Source organism: Syngnathus scovelli, chromosome 5 (assembly GCF_024217435.2).
Source record: "Syngnathus scovelli strain Florida chromosome 5, RoL_Ssco_1.2, whole genome shotgun sequence".
Classification (NCBI taxonomy): Eukaryota; Metazoa; Chordata; class Actinopteri; order Syngnathiformes; family Syngnathidae; genus Syngnathus; species Syngnathus scovelli.
The window spans coordinates 9,179,417-9,204,825 of NC_090851.1; the positions used below are offsets into that span (position 1 = coordinate 9,179,417).

The window sequence follows — 25,409 nt, forward strand, 5'->3', positions numbered from 1 at the left end:
CAATGCACTGATGTTCAAGATTTCATTTACTGTTGAGCTGTTTATTCAACTTTGTCAAGTGCAAAAGCATGAACATTATCACCACTGCAAAATACATATGGAATAAAACAAAATGTTGACATATTGGTAAAAGTTATACACAAGACGCTCCTTTCATGAGGATAGTGAACATGAACTCTTAAGCATGTAGACCAGGGGTGTCGACCTCCAGTCCTCGGGGGCCGCGTTCCAATATGTTTTCCAAGTTACCTTCGTTAAACACACCTGAGTGAAAAGATCAGTTCATTTTCATGGTCTGCAGGAGCCTAACTTTTCACACAGGTGCACTAAACGAGGGAATCTTGGGGGCCGCGTTCCAATATGTTTTCCAAGTTAGCCTCGTTAAACACACCTGAGTGAAAAGATCGGTTCATTTTCATGGTCTGCAGGAGCCTAACTTTTCACACAGGTGCACTTAACGAGGGAATCTTGGAAAACATATTGGAACGCGGCCCCCGAGGACTGGAGTTTGACACCCCTGATGTAGGCACTTCATTTAATATTTCTTTAGCTTAGATTTCAATCTTTTTGCTAGACCAAAAATGTCAAATTTACAATACTTGTGCTTGAACTGACCATGTATGACTAAAGGACAATAACGATTTGACCACAAAAAGCTTAAACAAATATATACACACAATGTTAAGCACCAAGATATACAGACATGTACACACACAATGCAAGTTTTTAAAATCAGGTTTCAGGAAATCCTCTTAACTTATGCAGGAAGTATGTGGAAAAATCTTTACGGTCGTCAACTATCACAACATGTATGAACTCTTTGGTTCAATACTTTTTTGGGAGGATCAAGTGGTGTCAATTCCACAATATATATATATATATATATATAAAAAAAATCTACGTCAAAACCCTTTGTTTTATTTTGAGGAAAAGGGTGTGTTCCCTGAGATTTGCCCACTGGACAAAAAGTACGCACGTTGAGCACAACAACAACAACATGGTAACTGCTTCAAACCTTGTTAATACTCAGACATTTTCATAACATGAAAACAAAAATGATAAAGTTGATGAGTTAAAAATGTAGCCTTAGATATCAGCTCCATTTGACAATAAAGTGCTAGGTACAAAACAAAATAATGATGGTCATGGTAAAAGTCATACATGCTGCAGAAGCTTTGGCAATTTTTTTTTTTTTTTTTATAATTCAGCTACAGTATAAGTAAAGCTTTCTGTAATGAATTTCATACCAAGCTTATTACATTAAAAAAACGCCACACTACAGAACCAATGATATTAAAACCAAAGTGCATTTACATCACAGCCATGATGAACACAATAAAAATAATACACCATACTGATGATCAATATAGCTTCATGGTGGGTGAACATAAGTAAATACCAAGTAGTATAAATGTCCTTTCTGTTCCCAACTTACATGTACGTCCTATTTTATTTCAAACGTTCTATGTTTCCAATAACATCACTTCCTGTGTCTTTCTTCCTCTCTGTACCGCTTCAACATAAACAGAACCCTGAACAAGTGGCTGCAGCAGCCAAGCCCCCACCGAGGTTTGTCTACATGTGTGTGTGTATCTGCATTTGCTTTGCATGCAAATTTGGGGCACTAAAACTTTTTATTTTTTTTATTCCAAGCGGGCCACAAATGCCCACATAGGAGTAATAGTACCAACACATTGTGATATACTCAAACATGAACATACAACACAACAGAAATAAGAATTCTTTTTTTTTAGTTCTCAGGTGAGCACGCTTATGTGCTTCTGTCAGTGACCTCCATGTGACCTCCAGGGTCATTTGTAGCTAGTTGAGGGGGAACGCGCGGAATAAAGAACAAGTTTCTTGGTTTCCATGTTTACATGGTTGTCTTGAGCCGGTGACCTGCACCTTGTTTGAGCCAATCCAACCACAATTTTTCTTCTTCTTAAGCGTGTGGCCTTCTTGTGCATTGTTCCTTATCCGTGAGGTTTAGAGAGGAGCGTCCCGAGACAAAACCAGCTGCCCCTGCGCTCCCCTCGTCCTTAACCTCACATTCTCCTTGCTCCTCTCACGTGCACTCCTCCTTAGTTGGGATGGACTTTGTTTTTTAGGGGAGGAGGCTTGCGCTTTCGCTTGTGTGTGGGGATGGTGGTTGTGTGGGCCGGATGGTTGAAGAGGCTTGAGGAGGAGAGGGTCTCTCTCTCAGTGGATGGGTGCTCCCAGGCTGTGGGCGGGGGTGAAGATGGTGAAGATGGGGCGGCTGCATGGGTGCATGGAGACGCCGTGCTTGCTTCGAGAGGCTGGGAATAAAAAGAGGGGCTGTCAGGTGATGACACAGAGGGGTCCGGGAGAGCGCCGCTGGAGGGTTTGGAGGGAGGTGAGGAGGGGGGCAGTGCTTTGGACTTTGCAAAGGGAATGTTTGAGGCTCCTGAAGTCATTTTTGGATTGGCTGCAGAGTCTCGACACTTTGGAAGTTCACCCAGTTTCTTTTTTTTGGCCTTCTTGCCCACCTTTTGCTTGTCTTTGCTACGCGACTTTTCTTTTTGTTCACAATTTTTGTGTCCCCCCTTCCCACTCTGTCCCTGATCCAGTCCTCTCGCTTTCCCTCTACGTCTCCTTTTTCTCTGTGCTCGCTCGAGTTGGCATTCAATATGGAATAAATCCTCCGTTGCCATGGTGACACGGTCCAGTTTTTGCAGCAGGGCATCAAAAGTCGGCAGCAACCTCTTCAGCGAGGCCTCGGTCTCCGCTCTCTCCCTCCAGTCGGCGCCCCCCAACGCCACCCCGAGGCCCAGGCCCACGCCGGGGGCTTCGGTCAGGCTGCAGGGGCTGGCGGCGGCAGGGCACCAGGAGGCCTCGGAGCCGCCATCTATGCTGTCTGGAGTGGAGGGAGAGTCGGGGCGGTCCAGCGGCGGTAAACACAGAGATTTACAGTCGCTGGTTGATGAGGAGCGCGATGGAGGCAGCTCCATGCCTTCAAAACGAACCTTGTGACGGAACTGCAATGAGATCAGAAGGACAACAATGTCACGTTCGGCAGGAGTCTTGAAAAGCACACATTTCAATATACAGTGTTAACTTGAGTTCAATTCAAGACAAAAGTAAAATGACCAGTATGAATAGTTAATTCTTAAGTACTCACAGATACGATACCATTAGTAATTTTGATACACAACATTTTAATGAAACCAATGACAGATAATTTATTTTATTTCTGCACACAGGCTGGACTGGCACTCTCCAATAGAGACAACTGTTACCTAAGAATAACACGATGAAGTTGGCAAACACGGCTGGGTGGGTATCACGATAAATACTTCAGATAGCTGATATTGATAGTTATCTAATTCTTTTAAAACCTTTTCAAAATGAAGATAAAATGTGCATCCCATATATTGTATCAAAGCAGTTCAGTACCTCCTTGGTCCTGCTAAGTCCCATCCACATTTTGAGTCTCCTGAGGAACAGTTCGACCATCTCGTAGTCTTGCAGATCAACAGCGGGCCGGTACAACTCGGCACGTCCGCGCCGGTAGTTCCTCAGTAAAATGGAGATGACCAACCAGATCAAGACCAACCGAAGCACGGCAAAACTGGCATGGAACACCAGTGAGGAGACCGTGGCAGAGGGACCGGTTAGTGTCCGGGAAGGTTCCCATGACAACAGACCTCGGCCGCCAGCGCCCAACAAGGACAGACAGGCGGAGCTGACGCTTCCATAGCCGTCAAAGACAGAATGGAAGAGCTAGAGTGACAGAAAGGAGAAACATCATGAAACAAAATTCAAGAATAATTATGATTTTTTTTTTCTTTTCAAAGTTACTTTGTTTTAAAAAAAAAAAAGTGGGTATGTACAAAGGGTAACTTGTTAAAAAAAGTTAATAAAAAATCATATATATATATATATATATATATATATATATATATATATATATATATATATATATATATATATATATATATATATATATATATGGGGTTTCACAATGAATATTGTTATGCATTGGTTTGATGGGTGAAACAAACAATTATTTAAATCAGACAATCGGTTTTGATTTTGAAGATGTGAGCGCATCAAATTGAACCCAATTGTTGAACTCTATCGCCCCCCCCATGTATAAGAATACAACCTAGAACCTAGAATTCTATTAAGTACAAGTTGGAATAGAATTCTAGGTTTGTAATTTTATTGTTAGTTAACATTTTGTTTGGGTTTGCATTGTTTCACATTACTAATGTTAAATAGTCCAAAGTCCTCTGGTATACTTTTTTTTGTATCTACCACTGAAAAGAAAGCCTTCACATTAGTTCTCTTCTTACAAATGTCCAACATAAACAGAAAGCTAATGAACTTCATACTTTGTCATAAGCATCAGAGGTTAACACAAATATGACTTAAAGGAGACACTAACCAGGTGTCCGGTGTGTGAGTACGCCAGCAGCAAGAGCAGGAGGGCCAGAGCGACGCCCAGCAGTTCCCAAACAGAGCGTCGCAGAGCTCGGCCAAACACGGCCCACTCTCGCAGGAAGCGCAACTGATGAGAGGCCTGCATGATTGCGCAAAGGGAACAAAATGTATTCAAGGAAACCTTCCAACTAATTCAAATGCTCATTGAGAAAGTATCGACATTTATTGAATGGAAAACTTAAAATCAAATCTTAAAGGTCTATGAAAATAATAGTAATATAAATCTGAATCTTGAAATAGAAACTTGTGTACTTTATTACTTTGAAATTTGAATTTGCGTCATGAACCAGTCGTATTTTTTTTTTTACTCCTTTAGATGGCACTGTTGAAATCACAAGTCAGTGTGCTTCCAGCCCAGGGTGATTTGGTGAGAGTGCAATTGGAGGAGTCAAAAAATACAATTGATTCATGAAGCAAATTTGAAGCTTCCCATAACAACTACTTTGCATAAAAATTACATCTGGTTTAAATTTTTAACAGAGACATTTAAGAATAAAGTTGAATTCAATGAAACATATACATAGTGACATTATTGTTACTTTTGAAGCGTAACTGTAGTTTGATTACTTGATTGATTTCTTACCTTGAGAACCAATATAAAGAGTAGCAGGGCTGCCATGACTGTATACATCTGACTCTGTTTGGCAAGTGGGTAGAAGTCTGTGAAGGCATCCCGTGGTTGACTGAGGTAGGATGCCCACTGCCGCTGGGCCATGACGCACCGACTCAGATGCAGGCCGCAAACAGATGCTGCCAGAGCAAGTTTACAGACACCTAGGAGTCTCCAGGTGGATAGCAGATATGAGTAACCTTCGCGGAGGAAACCCAAAAGTCCCCGTACCAAGAAATATGACACCAGGGCAAGAAGGACCAGCTAGTAAGGAAGAAAACAAAGTTGTATCAGCAAAATGACAAAACAAAGGACGGGAATTTATTTGCATTGTGCTAATCGCTTCTAATGGACTGTAGTTACCATTAAAAGAAGCTGGAGATCGAGCCCGGTGATTGGCCACAGAGTGATGACAATGAGTTCAAGGCTGGACTGAGCATGCTCAGAAACTGGGAACTCGAAGAGGAAAGAAAAGACTGCCAAGAGTTTTGTGTTGATGTTATAGAGTGAGAACTCCACAAACAAAGCACGGCTCCTACAAAAACAACACACAGGAAGAAAGAAGAAAATTTATTGCTATTATTTAGGTCCATATTTCTCATGACTATCCAAACGTGGGAGGAGTGCGATAAAATAATTGGCCATCACAGCAAATATTACGGGCTGCTGAACCTTGGGAACGATCATTTTCTGACAATCTAAAATTAAAAAAATTGATATGCATGCTGCATTTCAGTTAAGTCCTTGTCACATCACTGGTGTTGGACAATAGAACTAAGCGAGTCAGATCCGTAAGAAAATCACAATCCAATATTTCGACAACTATTTGTTGATTAGCGAACCCCTCACATTGTTTTGTCTGTTAAAAGAAACATTAACTGTGTTTTAAGAAAATGAAAGTTGTTACTAACCTGTCGCCAAGCCAATGTTCCTGCTGCAGCTGCTGCAAAGAGCTCGAGGCTTCCTCCAGACTTCTGTTCAAGTGAATGACCAAGTCCGTGCCATTATTGAGCACACTTCTCGGACCAAAACGCCACAACCTGGCAGGAGCCAAAAAGATCAATATAAATAATATAAATCACATATTTAACAGACACAGAATAGGCCCTGCAATCCTTTGCCTACCGGTTAGTGTCTGCAGCACCAGAAGCTGTGCTACTCGGCCAGCCTTGTTCCCACCTGTCCTCTGATCTTGAACCAGCCAAAACTGAAAAAAATAGAGGAAATATTTAAGAATATGCACTTACTATGTGGTTAGAGAGCTCAGTATAGATTTGGGCTCCAACAAATGCAACATAACCACCCATCTCACCCTGTGTGTGGTGGATTTGTCTTAGTCTCATTGTGCCGAGTAAAACACTTCCTGTGTCTCCGAGGAGGGCGGAGTCATTCAGAAGGCGAGGTAATAAGGATTTGTCCAGCCAAGCCAGAACATCGTCTCGGCTAAACAACATAACAGAGATTAGTAAATGACGAGATTTAATCATTTCTGCTGAGTTGCTTCACTTTAAAAGCTTGAATCATACTTATTGTGGTTGTAGTTTATAGAGTTTACTTGTAGTTTTATTTTACCTGCTGATGTTGTGGTACTCAGGTGTGTGGAGCACATGTTGCAATTGAGCATGAAGTCTCAGGCTGTGTGTGTCTTTGGCAGAGTCCGAATAGTTGAGAAGAAGAACCACCAACAAGTAGAACATGTAGACCAGGAAGTTCTGAAAATGATAAACAACAACAACAACAACAAATATTTGAACTTTGAAAACACTGAGGGGACCCAATGAAGCGCTTGTAATGCATCTCTTGCTTACCTTCAACATGTTGTGCAGCATGCGGACCTTGCGGGCCTGGTGCCGGTCCTGGGACAGAGCATAGCCCTGAGGGGGCCGTACCCTGTGGACCCGCTGCACCACCCTCTCCACCATGGGGAACTCCACCAACACATCCTGGTCCTCAGGGCGCAGGCGGCACACAAACACTGCATAATAAATGGCCTCACACAAAACCTGAAGGACAAATTAAACAACCCTTTTGTTAAAAAAATAAAATAAAAAAGTTGAGTGATTTAAAACAGTGCAAAGTACTTGGAAAAATATTCAGAGCAGTTATCAAATTGAGTGGGTGTGTTTTACATTTTACACACCTTCATTGGTTCTAACAGGAGACAGGAGCAGAGAAAGCTGGCAAAGCAGGAGATGAGCCACATCATAGCCACTCTCGGACTGAACCCGTGAGCTGCCCATATGGATACGCTGTTAGCCAAGGCAATCGCTGCCCAGCTTCCCCAAAGGGCAGCGCGTCCACACCAGGGAGGGAACCGTCTTGGACGACAAACATCCGTCACAACTGGAGAAGGGCGGGATCAGATAAAAACAAACTTTAATGTAATGCACTACAAAAGTGGACAGAAAAGTGTCATTCAATTGGCAAGATGACCTGTATACAGAAAAAGGACAAATTAAAACAGATAAGAAACAATTTGGGGCACCTTTGTAACTAAGCAATATCAACAAAATAAGAATGTGTGTTGCCATCATAGCTTGGCAACTCAAATAAAACAATAGGTACAATAGTAAATAGTAACAATAGTAAATTTGATGCAGGGGAGTCAATAAGGAGAAAACACAAAATATTAGATGCTTATCATTTCATCAAAGGATATACATTCTGAATATACTCCACACAAACCTGTATTGGAGGAGAAAGCAGTTCTCGGGGGTTCTCTCCTGACCGATTCGAGAGGGAGAGGGTCATTGATTTTCTGGAGAAGAATCACCTCTGTGTTATCTTCTAAAATGCTTGACCTGACAAACGTGCAGGGAAGAGGGAAAAAAAAGAAAAGAAATTTAAGAAAATCCCCAAAACGTCAAATCAGATTATTTGCATTCTGTCGAAACTCACAGATCAGCCATTTCACTTTCATCTGCTTGCGGAAAGAAGTTCTGGCCATCGCTCAGAATGTGTTTGATGAGGTCCTCATCTGCAAGGAAAAGTAGAAACTCAACCACTGTTTGGACTCATAGTTGGTAAAATCAGTAACAACTGAGCTGCTAATCACCACATAAAAATAAAATTGCTGGTCATTGTTTGAATAACAGAGCGCTATAGCTCACAAATGAACAGAAGACTGAGGAGTCAAAATTATATTTGATATATTTGAACTTCAACATTTGTATTCAAAAGACTGACTTCATTTGATAAAAAAAAATCCTGACAAATTTATTGGAAGTGTTGAATAAACTGGACACTTATTTTAATGGATGAGCCACATACTAATGCCCACTTATGATGACTAGAAATCAGAATTATTATTGTGATGAATACAATAGAAGAGCAATATCAGAAACTACTTATAACACACCATCATAATCACATGGCACTATGAATGGCCTTGCCTTGCCTGATTGAGCACATCAATGAGTGCGTTGGTCCGGGACTTGAGGAAATGATAAGTGAAGTGAGGCTATACTTGGAAATCTTAATAACAGCTGTAACACTGCAAACTTCCCCTTTAAGTCAAAATGGACACCGTTTGCGACAATATGTCATGCTAATAACATAACAGTAATAATTGATTAGATACTGTATTTCCAAAAATGAAAAAATGTGAATAAATGTTGAATTTGAAAGTATTTCAATAATTGCCCTGTAGAATGTAGTATATGTGATCATATTTGAGCTTACCTGAAGAAGTAAAGTATTTGTGACGTTGCTCATCCTCATTGTCAGGGTTAAAGGTGATGTCCACACCAAGGTGCCTGCTCCCTTGGCCCCTCTTCAGCCTCGGGAGCCCTGCTCCATGTCCCGCCCCTCCCGTCTCAGAAACATGACCCGACAGCTCGGGCCAGTCTCTGTCATCTGTCTCGTCCTCTGCCATGTCCCAACTCGCCAGACTGAAACACAGACGGTGAGGCATTTATGGGCACTGAATCAACACCCAACGTTTGTTGAAATGATGGAAGTAAAATTTTGTGCAACACAAAAATAATTAACTGACCTTTTGGTGGATGGAGTGGGCAAATCCACATTGGTTTCCTCTGAATTGGTCTGAGTAGCAGAGAGCGAGAAAGGGATTAACCATGAGAAGGCCAGGGGTAAGGAGCACAAAAAAAACGTAGTCCATGCTAAACCGCACACACAAGACTCTACCTCGCCATCAAAGTAAAGGAAAGAACTTCCAGCATTGGAGTTCTCCAGGAAATAATCGATCTCCACTGACTCCTGGTCCCCTGGAGGAGGCACCTGCTTCACTGAGACACACTAAGGATTTCCACAAACAAAAACTAGTTAGCTCACGTGTGAGATACTGGATGGAGGCAGGTTTTTGATAGCAGTACCTTGCTGCGGCTCATTCTGAAGAGTGTGAAAACAAGGAGGTAGAGAGGATAGGCCATCAGACATGTCACCACACCTGCTGCCACAGTCTCCCCGTTCAGTGAAGATAACTGTGCCACGGCCTGTGGGCTGCAACAGAGAATGGCAACAAAATAAGAACAAGAGCGCCTGGAGAAAATATCAAGGCTTGAATGTGAATACATCGTTTAAACCATGATGTCTTGCTATTTGGATGGATGGATGGATGGATGGATGGATGGATGGATGGATGGATGGATGGATGGATGGATGGATGGATGGATGGATGGATGGATGGATGGATGGATGGATGGATGGATGGATGGATGGATGGATGGATGGATGGATGGATGGATGGATGGATGGATGGATGGATGGATGGATGGATGGATGGATGGATGGATGGATGGATGGATGGATGGATGGATGGATGGATGGATGGAGTGCTACAGTAAAATACCGGAGCCATATACAGCAACTATAAGCACAGAACAGAAAGGTTGCACACACCTGACTCTCTTGTCCACCACAATGCTGTACCATAGTGTGTTGAAGGCCAAAAATAGCTGCAGTAACAAAGCACAGCATGTGGCTCTCTGCAAGCGAGTAAAGGGGCTGCGAGGGGGCTTCTCCCACAGTGACAGCCACAGGTGACTCTCACACAGTGCCCTCTGGAGCTCACACCGCAGTTGACGGGGAAACTGGCGCAGCGATCCCTCTTCTGAACAAAACAGAGTCGGCAATAACCGTTGGTGAGCCATTCCAAAAAGTTTGGATTGTGATAGTCAAATTAAAATCGCATTAGTAGGTTTAAAACTGAATGAATTCATGTGAAAGTCAACCCCAAGATTTTCTTTGCAATATGTTCTGTGCAGTCCAACTAGTCAAAACACAGTGTATTGATTAATGTTTTGTTTGTAGAATATGAATTAAACAGGCAAAAGGTATTTGTTTGTATCCATCTCATGGTGCGGCCATTTTGCCACTTGCTGTCAACTGAAATTTCAGTGTACACATCCCATTGCTGGCAATCATGAATCAGTATGTATGGTATGATTTCAGATTTACCTGAGGCCTCCACTTCCATTTCTAGCCGACCCTCAGTTTTCTCATTGTCTACGGACAGCCATTCATCAACCAGGAAGTAGTAACTACTTCCTGTCTGTAAATCCTTGACCAAGACATACTGCAACATCCATGCTGGGGACAAACCTAAGGGAAAGCAAATGACTTCATTAAAAATCAGACACCTTCAGCATTTGTTGATGTTGTTGATGTCATTACCCTTATTGTCATGCCAAATGCGTATTTTCCACACACTGCCAAGGCTGGTGTCCGTAGCAACATGGAAGATGTCGAGGGCGTTGCGAGTAAAGGCTCCCCTGGTGTCAAGATGGCGGTGTCCGATACGGCCCTCACGACCATACAGACTGATTCCTACATGAGCTGTTGTTCCTGAAATTGTACACACACTTATTACAAAGTTGAACTTTTTCCCTCTTGGCGCATGTATTAAGACTCTTAAGGGTAAGAATCTGTGTGCAAATGCTGTATTAAGTTTTCTGTGATGGTCCAGGGTATGCCTCGTGTTTTAAAGCATTTTCACACAACAGTTGGTTGTCTGAGTGTTCACTATGGGGTCGCACGGGAGGATGACAGCGTCCCGGTTGAAAGGTTCTCATTAGCTTACCTGCACCATGACTCCAGCCAGTTTTGACTTGAACCTCATATTTAAAGAGTCCATCGGTGCCACACAGAGGGACCACAGCAGCCCGTCGCAAATCCAGCTGGTCTAACTTGTGCAAAATGGCAGCAGCAACCACGTAGCTGAGCAAGCCCAGCACACACACCAGCAACACCACTAAGCTTGGTGGGCCAGAGCGCGCCTGAAAAAGATGAACAAAGTTACATGTTGATCTTAACAACAAGAATATGTTTTTTTAGTTCTAGTACTGACTGGCACAGTAAAGCTGACTGCATGAGGTGGTACAAAGAGGCCTGCTGCGAAGGCGGTGAGGTGTCTGGTGCGACAAACGGCTCTGCTGGCGTTGGTTTCTGCCAGGGGCACCATGCCGTCTGTTCGCCACTGCTTCTCGCTCTCGCTGAAGTACTGGCACAGTGAGACGAAAAGCCCCACCTCGAGATGAACGCCGGCAGACTGTGAGGTGGGGCTGCAGGGCGTGCTCACGTTGATAAAGTAGTCAAGAGTAGTGTCATACGTCCTGTGGAACAGATGGCAGAAATGGACGCTAATTACAATTGACAACTATGTTTAGCATGCATCTGTAATGGTGGTGGTGGTGGGGGGGGTCTTACTCTGGCGACAGGAAGAAAGTGTACTTCCTATGATCGAGGCCTTGGCTTCGGGTCATATTGAGCGCGATACGTTTTCTGTCGGTGCAGTTGAATTCATTAGGCTGATCGTGGGAATGAAGGTAGGCGTCGATATATGGCTCCTTGGAATCTTCATCGCCCTCACCTCCACCATCTGGGGAAAGGTATAATACATAGTAACTAAAATAAAATATATATACAGTATGTTAACCCTAACTCGAGACTGCATTTTTCTAAACAACTAAATATGTGGCAAGAATTTATATCTCTCGCAAATGTGCTTGCTTCACAGTCAAAATTTCTAAAAGTCGAACAATCACCTTCCAGAGAGGTGAAGTTGAGCTGAACAAACAGTCCAGCCTGCCGGTTGCTGTTCCCTGTTATCACCCTGACGATGACCGAGTCGCACTGGCTGATGTTGACGGCTCCGGCCGTGGGCACGCCTCCTGCGCCTGAGGAATCTGCGCCGAGCTCTCCGCCAGTGCCATTGTTAATGGCAACAGTGATAGCGAGACTGTCATCCAGTCCGGAGATGGGAATCTGGGTGCCATTTTGAGTGCGGAACTCCATGGATGCCACCTCTGTGGAGACGGTGTAGTTGGCTACATAGTTGAAGGGGAACGGGTTGGACTCCAACTGTGGAGAAAAAAAAAAAGAAGCTCATGTGTGGAGGAATCCCGATTATAGAGGATGTTGGCAGAGTTCATGTTGCTTACCTGCAAGAGTAGCTGCATGACACTGTTCCCTGCAGCTGCTCTGCCAAGACTGCTGTTGAACGCTCTGGGGATGGAGAACCGCTGGCACTCTACAGACACACGAGATGGCACTATCGTGATACATTGATCCTGACAGAAGTGATGAAAACAGACATGATTCATTGGGCCACGACTGAATCTACAGGCTCACCTGGACTGCTGTTGCCATGGTAACAGAGCAGGCTCTGGGGGTCTGCTAGTTTTCCCGTGGCAGCTATTTCTGATCCCCTGAGCACAAGCGGTTCCTCGTTCAGGACGCGGCCGTGCATAAGGATGAGCATGAGGACCGAGGACAGGCTGTAGGCTTTGGCCGCCACTCGTAGTGGGTGTGGCTCTAAGGTTGACGGAGAGGGGTCCAGCTGGATACCTCCGTGGTATTCGCCAGACGAGGTCAAGGGAGAAGTCGAGAAGACTGACGCGGAATCCAGGTAGGCGGGTTGGAAGTAAGATGCTGACTGGCTGACTTGGTGGATCAGATCACCTTTTGAAAGAGATGTGGAAAATTATAGAAAAAGCTGGAAGAATTTGTGAAATGGCATTCTGACAAAATAGGATGCTCAAGTCTGTACCCATTTTATTTTCTTTAATCCTCATGTCTTGCGTGATAAGAATAATAGTCAAACAAAGACCACGAGTCAAATGAGTGAACGATTACAATTAATGATCTTGGCACCCGGCATAATTTTCAAGTCATCAACCATTAGAGAATAATTAGAATTTTTAGCACAAACATCTCAAAGATGACTGTGGGTATATCATATCACTCTCGAGAAAGCCTGCAGATCTCTTACCCATAATGTTGAGGATGTTGTCAGCTATCTCAGTTGGAGTAACCGTTCCCTGCTTGGTGTCATTTTGCAGAATCTCTAACATGGACTCAAGTTTGTTGAGTGTGCTGTTCTGACACTCCTCGCAGATGAACTCCCGACTCACCGCCTAAAAGCACGCAAAGGAAACAACTAACTCGTACAAGCTTTTTAGCTTGCTACCATCTTTCACTCTCACAGGTCCTTTTTTCTTGTCTCTTCAAACAAAACATTATACTTACTGTACATTGCGCCAGCGCAGCAGAAGTTTGCTGAATGTCATTAACAGTGTTGAGATCCAGTGCAGTCAGCGCCCTGGTAATATTGCTGCGGACTCTGACTCGGTAAATCCGCTCCGCTAGTGACACGCGGGTTGACTCCCTGTTCTGCTCGTACTGTTACAATATAATCAGAAAAGAGGACAGATATAGAGAAATACATTCACTCTGTGCTCGTCAATCAGTGCCAGCAAGGCTTATAAACTGGTGAAAACACGGACGTACATTTGCAAACTTCCAATATTTGTTTGATAAAACTGTATCAGTTTTTTATTTTCTTTATTTATTCATTCATTTATTTCATCAATCAATCTATTCTCTGGGCTGACTGAGTAATCCTAAAAGGAAATTGGTAAAATGCATGCATAGTGTACATTCCAGTGTTCATGTTCAGGTTTCTCCTACCTCATTCAGAACAGTAATAAGAGCCAAGGAGAGCTCCCTGACCCTCTGGGAGTCTCCTTGCTCCAGCAGCTGTTTAAGTTTGCTGTCAGTCAACTCAGCCAGCCAATGAGGAAGACTACTGTACCCAGCTGGTGGATCTGGCAGCACCACCTCAATTGACCTGTGGACCAAAACAAAATGACAAATGGTTTAGCTTTCTACGTTTTATGAAATCTGCATAGTATTGTTGTAGTATTTTGTGTGATTTGTAGCTTCATCAATAAATGATTTTCCACAACCATTTGCTTGTCTTCCACAAACACAGTCAAATTTTCCATGGAGAAAACAAACAGTGCAACCTTTTCAATACAGGAGTCTCAACCACTTGTACACTTATTGCCAACTGGGCCTGCAATTTGAGTAAACCCGCAATTTAGTGTCCACAATTTAGTGTCCGCAATCTGGGATCCTAATGACTCTACTTAAGCAGCTCTACTTAAGATACAGGTTAATCACTACAAGTGATTTTCACACACCAAGCCGCCTCTGCTCTGCTTAATGGCAACAAGTTTGCAAACAAGGCAATGAAGCCTTCAAAACTACCATAAAAATAATGGAATAGATTAGACAACAAATAATCCTTGGGTGTCTTTCATGACACCCACATCAGGACATGAAGAGCATAGCAATCCTCCTAATCCTATGCTAGTTTAAGCGCAGGTCCAATTATCTTATGGAGCCACAACTCAGTTAAATGAACGTAGCAAAAATGTTGTTGTTGTGGTCAGCGCCAAATTCTCAACCTCAAATTAACTTGTTTACTTGTTGAGGGCAGTGATTGATGCTCCCTGAAGGTCCTCCACGGTAATAGACACCGCCACGCGGTGTCGAGCCGAGCTGAAGCCCGGGGGAAGGAAGGCCGAATGTTCTGGACTGCTGCCTTTATACACACAGAACTCCTCACAGTAGTCCTCCTTACAGCGGGTTGCCAACAAACTGTAGAGTAAAGGTGTTTCCGAGACGCCCCGATCACTGTAACCTGGAAGGATATTTGGAATGAAAGATTATGATATGAACTTTAAAAAACAAAAACATGTCAGCATGCGTTTAAGAGGGTTCTCAAGTCCTTTCATATCAAATTCACAAATTCATCCAGGGTCTCTTTATAGTGGGGGTGCTCTTCTGGGAGAACCCAAAAGGGCTTTCCCTGGTTGGCCAAAACAAAATGCGGGATCTGTGACGAGATAAATGCAATGTACCTGAGCAGTTGAAGTGCACTCTGTCCACCAGGGTTCGAATGGTCCAACTTCCACCGTCTGCTTCACCGTTGTCTCCTCCCACTCTCAGGTGACACTTCCCGCCACCCGGAGGCATGTTGTGGTGCAAGGTGATGGAGGCAGCACCCTCACCATCCAGTGCGTCATCGGTTACGTGCAGGGTGAAAATGTACGAGTCTCCGTGGCGAAGGACGCCCTGCCGCAGTACCAGGTTCATGCAGTCATTTCCTGTGGTGGTCGAGGAGGAGTCCAGGATCAGAGTCTCGTTCTGCAGCGTCACGGCTGTCCATCTCTGATGAGGATAGAGAAAAATGAAGTTGTGCACTGCAGGCTTGAATGTCTGCATTTCCACTGTTCGAACTTTGACGCCTGAGAAGATGCGCTGTGAATTCGGCTAAGCACACCCAGCCGCTTGAAGTGACTCAGCACGTATTTTGTCATACTGATTGTTTCCCACTTTCAGTAAGGATATCATCTAACTTATTCTCTCTGGCTGTACTTATGCAATGACCTCAGTCTCACACCCACTGCCTAATAACTGCAGCAGAAAAATCGGAGTAGCAGAAAACAGAGGAGATGCAGTAATGGGAAGAGGAAGACGCTGGAAAGAATGACCTCACTGTTGTTTGTGAGTAGCAGTGACCTCATCTGACTGAGACAGCCACAGTAGGATTGTGATAGTCTGCGTGTTCCAATGTGGCTTGTGTGTTTTTACCCCGCGATGGAAGCCCTGGCAGTTTGTGCAGGTTCCTCGGAGGTAGACATAGGAGTTCTGGCTGACTTCGTAGATGGACTGTGCCCTACAGGACACGCACTCCAGGTATACCATGGGAATGTGACCGCTCTGGACTAGCACCTGTTGTTGTACATACACATACACATTTGTAAGCTATATTGCATCTAATAAATCATATCCCGATAATCACCCTGGACCTCAGAGGTTCCCGAATAAATTAAGAGGCTGTATTTATACAAGGTGCACACTCACAGTTTGTGTTGTGGACTCTGGTGTCATTCCATCTTTGCTGATAGACAGTTTGAAAGTGTATTCAACATCTTCCTCTAATTCAGAGCCAGATATTCCCAGGACAGGACCGCTGGAACCCAAACCGAAGTTTAGGCTGGAGCAGTGTTCTGGACCCTGCAGGAAGAGATTAGGCTTGACAGTAAGTTCAGGCAACTCATTTTAATACCTTAATCAAACTAAAAAGAAACATTCAAGGACTATATTTTGTTTTATGACAGCTCAATTTACCATTTGTAATACTAACTCACGTCAGATGTTTTTTTTTTAATCCTCTGTCTTTGTTTTTGATAAATGTTCAATAAACAAGGTCAAAAAATGACACAGATTCAATATGCAGTAGACTTCACTCATTATTCAAGACATTATGCAAACGTGCACACGTGTATTTGATGTTTGAATATAATTTAATTGGCAGGGCGGGCAGGCAGGTGCCAGCTGTGACAGGCTGCGTTTATCAAATAACGCTTGAAATATTTGCCTCGTTTCAAACACACCACGCACCAAAACCCACAAACACGCTCACACACACACAGGCTGGACACACCTATTCTGCTGGGTTTTACACTCCGGTCCAAGAGGTTAGACAAGTGTTGAGTGTGAAAAACATTACATGAATTCTCGCTCACAAGACAAGAAGAAAAAAAGATTGGAACATGCGAATTGTAAATCCCTCTTCACTTCAACGGTACGCACGACCAGATGAACAATTATATAACTTCTCCACAGCTATAAATTTATAGCAAAGTACTGCACATCTTATAAGTGTGGAATTTCCTTTCCACTAGATTAAAGTCAAATGTGCAGAAGGGATCCAAAGAAAGAAAGAAGCAAAAAGGCAAATAATGAATCATTATGTTAATGTTACACAATACAAGATGAGCACATATGCAATTGCTTACGTGAGCAACATGCTGTAATTGTGCGATTATGAGTGTTGATTTGCCCACTAAGCAAGTCTAATTTAAATGCTCCAAGGAACATTAGCGGCCCTTTTAAACAAATGAACCAAGCGCAAATAATTTGCATATATTAAACTGCAGGCTTGCTAAGGTTCGCAGTTTATTTACTAGGCATAAAGGGAATTCAATCATCATGCTCAATCATTACAATGCTGACAATCAGACAGGACATTTGACTGTTCTATTTTATCCCAATTATTGCACAAACTTCTATAAAAGTATGTATGAATTTTGCGTTCATATTCTCACCTTTGATGTACTTTGGCAGTCCCAATGGTAGTGGAGTAGTGACTGGCTTTCAGGGTCCATATTGGGATCATAGGACTGCTCTGCACTGAGCTGGAGGTCCTGGGTCCTGGACCACACCCTGTATGTGCCGCCCTCTATGATGGGCATTAGCCTGTGAGAAAACAGCAGAGGGGAAAAAACCCATAAAAAAAATGCAGGCTTTCCCTAAATTCTATTTTTGCTACCAGTTTTCATTGGCTCTCACACTGTCAGGGTGAAAGGCAGCATTATTACTAATTTACAAGCGTTCATTTGATTTAATTTTTGCCAAAAACAAATTAAATATTAAAAGGTTACATTCTGTTTAGTTGATGGGGCATGTCCAACCTGTGTTTTTTCATTGCAGTAACATTGGGAATTGTCCAACATAAGAGCGTCAGATTATGTCATGTGAACTATATAGTGTAAATCTCCGTCTCTAATTTTATTGCGTAACACATACACAAAACACTGCATTACTTTCATATGTTGAGCTACTGGCCTCTCTTTTTTTTCTCTCTCTCTCATTCTCTCTCTCTGTCTCTTAAATGGGCAGCACACAGACTATTTATTTTTGTTTTGTTTGTTTGTTTTTCTTCACCATTTTAGTCAGGGATATGTGAAGGGTTTCCACAGTTCTGAAATATCTGTGTAAGTTAAAAAAATCCTGCATGTTGTCAAGACATTGGACGCGCCTGGGTTTAGAAAAAGTTTTAATAGCTTGAATATAGCCTACTTTAATTTCCAAGTTAGAGCATTGAAATCTAAAAACTCATCCCTGTAATTTTGGAGAGAATTTTCCAGTTACATAAGTTTGTATACATTTTTATTCTAAAACAGTGTTTTATTGTGTCATTTTTTTTTATACCGAAACAGAATGCAATTAAATGTGATAACATAAATACAATTTCTGAAATACCCCAGTATTTTTAGAAGACCCACCCATAACTGATGATCAATGAAACCAGAAGTAGTAGAAAAAAACGTGTTCTTCTTACTGACCTTGCAGCCATGACGCTAAGTTGCAGACAGGCTGCCTTCCTCAATGGCACGCCTTCATATGACAGAGAAAACACCAAAGTGTAGTTCCCTGTAGCCAACGCCATCTTGGGCAACGACAGTTGTAGCCGCCGCACATCCACCTCCACTGGGAGAGGGATTTCTGTATTTGGGAATGGCTGAAAGGGATCAGTCAGGACCCCAGAGTGAAGAAGGTGGTCACAGGATGGCGTTGTGACAACTTGCCACAAGTACTGTGCTCCATATATCATGCAGCCTTTCAGGTCCACAGTGGCCTCGACAAAAGTGGGCTGGGATCTCCAGATGGCGAGGCGGGGAGCTTGAATCACTTGTACCTCTGGTTCCTCACACTCCAGGACACTGATGTTTATTTCAACCTGGGCCAACACGAAGCTCACCAGATTACTACAGTTAACCTGGCAGAGAGAAAAAGTATAAATACCATGACGACCCCAAACATTGCTAAAGATCTACGTATACATATAATCATGGCCCGATCCATGTATGAAACATACTTGGACCATGTAGTTTCCTGGGTTCTTGTACTCATGGCCCACGGTTGTGGTGTTGGTGTGAACTGAAGTAGAGCCATCATTAAAGTCCCAGAAACAGTCTAGCAGGTTGGAGCTCGGTGTGACAGTAGCCACCAGAGTGACAGTTTTATTGACCAGGGTGTCCTGAGGTGTCGCATGCAGGACTGCGGCCGTCAGCAAGTTCTGCACAAGGATGTGCTTGGTGATGTTCTGAGCATGCAATGCATTGAAGGCCCTCAGGTAAATGGTCAATAAACCTGCTTCTTCTGGTTTGTAGGGCACCTGATTTGTGGGATGAGACCGTGAGAGAATTTAGTTTTAGATCTGATGACTATGAATATGAAACATTTGGACTTTTTTTTTTTTACCTCTTTGCCGATATGTGATTTCTTGTGGAGGTGGTGCAGGTCAAAGGTCCAGAGAAACCTAACAGGTTTACCAGTTACGATGCTGGCGGAAAATAATCTCTCCACACCAACAGGGATTGCTGCGCTGCTTCCTTGGATAGACAGTCCACGTACGGGCTCCATCACCTCAACCTGGAGGTGTCGCCTCTTGAAACTCACCTGTACAAAACAAACAACAATTATTTCAGTTGTTTGCAATGGTGCTGTTTTGGGGTGAGTTGGCCTTACCTGATTGCGAGCAGTGAGGTTGACCATGTAGGTGTCCACTCTGGTGAATATGTGAATATGTGAATATGAATTGGTGGTTTTGTTGAGTTGCGGGGTAACGGTGGCATCTCCGCTGATGCTGAGGATCAGGTCAACATCTGAGCCGGCTGCCATAGAAATGGTGAACTCCACCCTCTCACCGACCACTGCAATCTTTTTACTTGCCCGTAACTCTAACCCCTGAATCTTGTCTTGAACAAAGAACTCCTTTGAAACCGTTTGCTCACTAATATCATTGGTGGCATTCAGTGTGACGATGGCTGTCTTTGGTTCTTGGAACACTACCGACGTGTTCTGTCCCGTTTCTGTTGTTCCATCAAACAGCCATGTCCATGTCACATTGGTCCCTTTTACCACTTCCCCGTGGAGTATGACAGGCACCCCTGATGCTATGTAACTCTGCTCAGGCACATCAGTTGTGGTGAATCCAAGCCCAGAGATGACCTCCTGGACGCTGACCATCTCAGACACGAGCTCGGAACTAACTTCATTGAAGACCTCTACGGAAACCAGATATAGCCCGGGACTGGGAAACGTGTGAGTCTTCCGGGGTTCTTTCCATTGGAGTGTATTTCCATTCACAAACCAGCGGTATTGCAGGTCTGAGCCCCCCAAAGTGGAAACTGACAGATTCGTATGAGCATTGACAGCAACAGGGTTGTCGCTGATCTGCAGATTCACTCCTCCGGCTGGCTCTAAGAACTGGATGGTTCTGTTAACGGACAGTTGACCCAGAAGGTTCGCCGCTCGAAGAACGATAACACACGGCCCCGGCGTGGGGAAATTAACCTCCACCGTCTTGCCACTGATGTTGAATCTTGAGCTAATGGGATCTAGTGTGCTGATGATGTTCCAAGTAAAAGTCATGTTGGTGCCTTCTTTTAAACCCGCATGAAGGTGGAGAACACGGTTTGTTGGAAAACAGCAACCATCCACTTCTGTGTCCCCACCTACTCCGATCTCCTCCTCGGGTAAAATATGGAGCCCCTCCAATTCACGTTGAACAAACAAGAAGATACTCGCTTGGGCCGTCCCTATGTCATTTTCTGCCGTCACGATGATGTTGAAAGTGCCAACTGAGCGGAAGGTGTAGAACATGGTGTGGGTCCCCGGAATCGAGGTGCAGCGGTCACACAAGATCCAGGAAAATCGCACATCATCTCCCTCTAAAAGGTGAGCCTCAAAGTGGACTGAGGCGTTCAGAGGAACATTTATGAGGCTAGCATTGACAGTTAACCCACGAATTGGTGAGAGCACTGCAACGGGTAAAATACTGTGATTCCTGCTGACGACGTTGCTTGCTGTCAGCGTAATGTTGTAGTTTCCAGAGAGGTTGTATGTGTAGGGGACACTGTGCCCCTCGATGACCTTCCCATCCCCAAAGTTCCATGTGTGAGTGACACCAGGAGATGACACCGGGGTTGTGAAAAAATATGTCTCCCTAAGTGTAAGGTAATTGTATTTAGTGCCATTATGTAGAATAAGAATGGGTCCTATGGGCATCTGAACCTCAACCAGAACACTCGAATTACTTGTTGAGATGTTATTGGAGACAGTTACTGTCACTATGTAATGGCCTGGATTTTTATATGTTGTCAGGAGATTGCCAGAGCCACGAATCAGCAAAGGTTCTTCGTCAGCACCCAAGTTCCACTGATAGCTGTAACTATACTCTGGCTCGGCGCTGACCCGCAAGCGGATCTCTTCTCCGACGGCATAGTGTGTTTTCTCGAGGGTAAAGTTGATGCTGGTTAAGGCTGGCTCCACGCACACCCATTTGAAGAAGTTGGCCTTGGAAGCCTTGTTGATGCCACGAGAAAGATTAAGAGAAAGGTAGTAGTTCCCGCTTGCCTTGTAGGTGTGTGAGACTTTAGGGTTCCCTAGATGTGTCTCGTTAGGGCTTCCGTCTCCAAAGCTCCATTCAAAAAGGCTTGCGGAAACATTGCCAGACACCCACGTATCAAAGTTAATGGGGGTCCTTTCTTGGACGCATCCGGATGGCTCGATCCTGACAACTTGGAACACGTAGACCTGCACTGTAAGGAGCGTCCAGCCGGAGCTCACGGCATTTGCAGCGGTCACATTCACTGTGTAGTTGCCATCTTTAGCATAGATGTGTGACACGTGGGGTTCCGAAGTAGTGTAACTACTGCCATCACCCATGGAAAATGTCCACGTGATATTATTCCCCGCTGCAAGGTGTGCTTTCACTAAAGTGGGACTATGGAGTTCTGATGGAGAGGAGCTTTCCGCTGTCAACTCTTCTATCTCCTCAAATACAAACAACTCAGCACATGCCCTGGTGTCGCTGATGGTGTTATTTACGGACACACAGACATTAAAGGCACCACTGCGTGTGTACGTGTGTGCCACTCGCCGACCTTGAGACTGATCGGTATCGTCTCCAAAGTTCCAGTCGTAGTGGATGCCATAGGGTGAGGGCAACGGGTGAGCTTCAAAAACTGCTGATTTGCTAGCAAGGAGAAGCCGTGGCTCTGTTTGTATATCCACATGAGTGAGCATACTGTAGACACTCATGTTAATGCTCTGACTTTTGTTCTCATAACGATTGGAGACCGAGACCAGTGCAGTGTATATTCCTGGAGACAGAAAGTAAAAACAATGGATTAAAAGACTTGCATTGTGCATGTGGTTATTGATCAAAGGTGTCAAGCGGTGCATTAAAGTGTCCATTAAAGAAGGACATTGGGATACCTGGCTGGGAGTAGATGTATGTGATGTTGTTGCTTAGGAGGACCTGATTGGGGGAGCCTGGCTGAAAAAGGGATGGTGCGTAGGGAGGCTTAAATTCAAACTCCTTATATCCCCCATCACCGAAAGACCATCTGAAGCAGGGAAAAATGGGAATTTGATGTTGAACTTTCAAAATTTAATTAAATAGGTTACTGATGAATTTGGCCCACAATGACCATTTCCATCAAAACACACACACACACACACACACACACACACACACACACACACACACACACACACACACACACACACAGAGTCAAATGCTGACTGGAAATTGGAACTTGTCTCTGACGAGGCAATGGAGAGTTTGGATGAGGAGGAGTGGAAATTCAATAAGTCTCATTGGACCGAGACTGCTAAGAGCGGTGGGAGTCAAAGAGAAAGACAAGCCCACAGTGAGGACAGTGGTTATGTGAAGCCGGCGGAAAGTCAATGTGGAAAAAGTGGAAGAAACCAAAGAAACTGTACAGGGAAAAGAGGCGAGCGGAGTAGAGGGGAAAATCTGAGTCAGCAGCAATCTACTCTAACCACATGGTTATAAATCTAAAGTTGGGAGAAAGAGCAAAAAAAAAGAATGAAGAGGAAGGCAAACAGAAGAGGAAGAAAAATGAGTAGTGATTTTTTTTATCCATTTTTAGTCTTTGGCTTTCGACTCTTATTGTCCTCCTACTTTATATTAATTTGTGTTTCAAATTCAATTGACTATTTTCACTGACTTTGTGGTTGACCCATGACTGTATATGAAGGGTTTTGGTACAGCTGTTGTAAAATACACTCCAAAAATAAAGCTGCATTGTATTGTTCTTACCGAAATGTAGCCAACACGGACATGTCCACGAGCACAGAAGCGGTGAGAGTCTGAATGGAGCCTTGAGGGACCACATGAGGAACACCCCTCACTGTGAGGTTGGTCATGGGCTGCAGGCGGTCCACAGTGACATTGAAATGCTCTGTGAGGCTGCTGATGTGGTTCATCGCCGTCACCTGGAAGAGATAGATGGCAATAGCCCAATTCGGATATGCATCATAGAAGGAGAAGCTGAAGATTGAATCAGATATGAATAATGGATATTTCTACCACTGTGACATCAATGTAAATGTGGCAGAAAATTGAAAGAGATATGAATAATGGATATATCTACCACTGTGGTTGCAATGTAAATGACAGATATGATTGATTTAGAATGTCAAGCAATCAAAATACGGCACATGAAGAAATGTCTAGCAACATTTACACCCAAAGAAACTACAGAGAAAGATCATTTGTGTAAAAATAAAAAATAAATAAAAAAGATGCCCAGCCTAATATAGTTACCTGCATTTCCTAGATTATCTAAAGGTAAATCAGTATTGGTTTGGATTTTATTGGATTAGACCTTGAATATGCAAAGTAAACTAACTCACTGTGAGTTTGTAGATGGCAGCATGCTGGTAGATCACATTGAGGACGGTGTTGTAATACGTAAAGTAGGGCTTGTCATCTACAGTCCATTTGAATGTGGGATTGGAGCCTTCAAGCACTGATGCGGTGTAACTCTAACAATGAGTAGAAACATGTTAGGGTGATGACCCAACCAACATGAAGTACAAAGCAGAAGTAAAGATAAAACTATCAAACTCACCACAACTGATTCCATCAGCACCCTGTGAGCTGGATAGGGCTGGACCACCAACCCTTTTAGTGGTTCTTCCACGTGAACAATCACAGTCAAACTGGATTGTGTCAGATTATTATAGGCTTGCAGCTCCACTTGAATTAGCCCCTCTTGCTCCTCTGCCGCTAAATTTAGATCTACTATTGCGTACTGGCTCGGTTCTGTGACCTCCATCCCTGAACGCGAGCTGGGCTTGCACAGTGTGGGGTTGCCGGCAAAAAAATTTGAAGGACAATTTGGCTGAAAGGTAACACTGTGATTACTTCCTCGTTGCGATACCCTTGTGGTGTATCGGGACTGGACATGGAGGAGCACGTGCGTGTTGTTGGACTGCAGATAGAGGCTTCCATTCCAGAGAGGCGGGTGTAAAATGGTCAACCCCAAAGGAGGAATAATTTGCAACGGGCATGATGCGAAGGTTCTATAGGAGGGTTCAGCAGAGGTCACCTGGAATAAAGTGAACAAAGTCAGCTCACTTATTGCAAACCTTATTACGAATGTAATATTCAGATTGTTGGTTTTATCTAAGACTGGTATGAGTCATAGTAGACTGTGTGTGTGGCCCCCGCTATGTTTGATATGGGTCAAATGTATGCTGAGATCTGGCATACTTCTGTCTCTTACCTGCAGGGTGTAGAGTCCAGGCTGGGACAGGCCGGCAGACAGCTGCGCTCCCTGCAGCGAGATCTCGCTGTGTCCCACATAGAGCACTCTGATGGGGCACACCACTTGCTCCAGCCATTGTCCCTCACCAGCCTCCAGCAGGGAGTCCAAGTCAAGATAGGGTCGAGGGTCAACACTGTGGCCATCTGAAATGTCTGCCGACTCTCTGCTGGTGTTCATCATGATCCACTCGGAATGGTTGAGGGCTAAAACAAGCTGTCGCCACAGTGAGGTTGGGGAGGACAGGCATCGAAGGAGCGAGCCTGGGTCAGCGTCGTGTTGAAGGCCAATGACGTCACCAGCGGAAACCAAGAGGTCTTCTAACTGCTCTTGCACCTGAGAAAGCCAGTGGATGTTAAAAGAAGATCTACAATACATCAATGGTAAGATTCAGGGCCATTTTTTAAAAAAAATTTTTTATATTAACACCAGCTGTTTGTATATTTCTGACATTGACGATGCTGTAATGTTTATGAAAACATCATACTTGGCAACAGTATTCCAAAGCTTTATGCAATAGATTAATTCAATTTTTATTATTACCAATAGTTAACATTAATTAAAAGTCACAACAAATCAGAGTTTGAAAAGTGTCC

At 43.8% G+C, this 25,409-nt stretch overlaps 1 protein-coding gene across 1 annotated transcript in view; it reads right to left on the minus strand.

Annotated features, from left to right (window-relative positions):
* Positions 1–902: 902 nt before the first annotated feature.
* pkd1a (polycystic kidney disease 1a) overlaps positions 903–25,409 on the minus strand; it is a 41,365-nt gene continuing 16,858 nt past the window's right edge. The window contains exons 14-56 of the mRNA XM_049721809.2: positions 24,775–25,149; positions 24,118–24,597; positions 23,900–24,031; positions 23,304–23,479; positions 22,454–22,584; positions 19,700–22,338; positions 19,433–19,630; positions 19,047–19,346; positions 18,514–18,947; positions 17,494–17,644; positions 16,247–16,399; positions 15,974–16,114; positions 15,241–15,550; positions 14,804–15,020; positions 14,003–14,162; positions 13,562–13,714; positions 13,305–13,449; positions 12,665–12,994; positions 12,475–12,563; positions 12,079–12,394; positions 11,741–11,912; positions 11,382–11,646; positions 11,115–11,310; positions 10,709–10,879; positions 10,493–10,636; positions 9,935–10,145; positions 9,409–9,535; positions 9,221–9,331; positions 9,069–9,118; positions 8,756–8,964; positions 7,973–8,051; positions 7,760–7,875; positions 7,215–7,417; positions 6,883–7,077; positions 6,647–6,786; positions 6,387–6,517; positions 6,200–6,281; positions 5,986–6,114; positions 5,438–5,609; positions 5,048–5,338; positions 4,409–4,543; positions 3,415–3,741; positions 903–2,996 (exon numbers count right to left, since the gene is read on the minus strand). Of these exons, the coding sequence (XP_049577766.1) occupies positions 2,082–2,996; positions 3,415–3,741; positions 4,409–4,543; positions 5,048–5,338; positions 5,438–5,609; positions 5,986–6,114; positions 6,200–6,281; positions 6,387–6,517; positions 6,647–6,786; positions 6,883–7,077; positions 7,215–7,417; positions 7,760–7,875; positions 7,973–8,051; positions 8,756–8,964; positions 9,069–9,118; positions 9,221–9,331; positions 9,409–9,535; positions 9,935–10,145; positions 10,493–10,636; positions 10,709–10,879; positions 11,115–11,310; positions 11,382–11,646; positions 11,741–11,912; positions 12,079–12,394; positions 12,475–12,563; positions 12,665–12,994; positions 13,305–13,449; positions 13,562–13,714; positions 14,003–14,162; positions 14,804–15,020; positions 15,241–15,550; positions 15,974–16,114; positions 16,247–16,399; positions 17,494–17,644; positions 18,514–18,947; positions 19,047–19,346; positions 19,433–19,630; positions 19,700–22,338; positions 22,454–22,584; positions 23,304–23,479; positions 23,900–24,031; positions 24,118–24,597; positions 24,775–25,149 (11,601 nt within the window). The 3' untranslated portion in view covers positions 903–2,081. The remainder of the gene's footprint in view (positions 2,997–3,414; positions 3,742–4,408; positions 4,544–5,047; positions 5,339–5,437; positions 5,610–5,985; positions 6,115–6,199; positions 6,282–6,386; positions 6,518–6,646; positions 6,787–6,882; positions 7,078–7,214; positions 7,418–7,759; positions 7,876–7,972; positions 8,052–8,755; positions 8,965–9,068; positions 9,119–9,220; positions 9,332–9,408; positions 9,536–9,934; positions 10,146–10,492; positions 10,637–10,708; positions 10,880–11,114; positions 11,311–11,381; positions 11,647–11,740; positions 11,913–12,078; positions 12,395–12,474; positions 12,564–12,664; positions 12,995–13,304; positions 13,450–13,561; positions 13,715–14,002; positions 14,163–14,803; positions 15,021–15,240; positions 15,551–15,973; positions 16,115–16,246; positions 16,400–17,493; positions 17,645–18,513; positions 18,948–19,046; positions 19,347–19,432; positions 19,631–19,699; positions 22,339–22,453; positions 22,585–23,303; positions 23,480–23,899; positions 24,032–24,117; positions 24,598–24,774; positions 25,150–25,409) is intronic.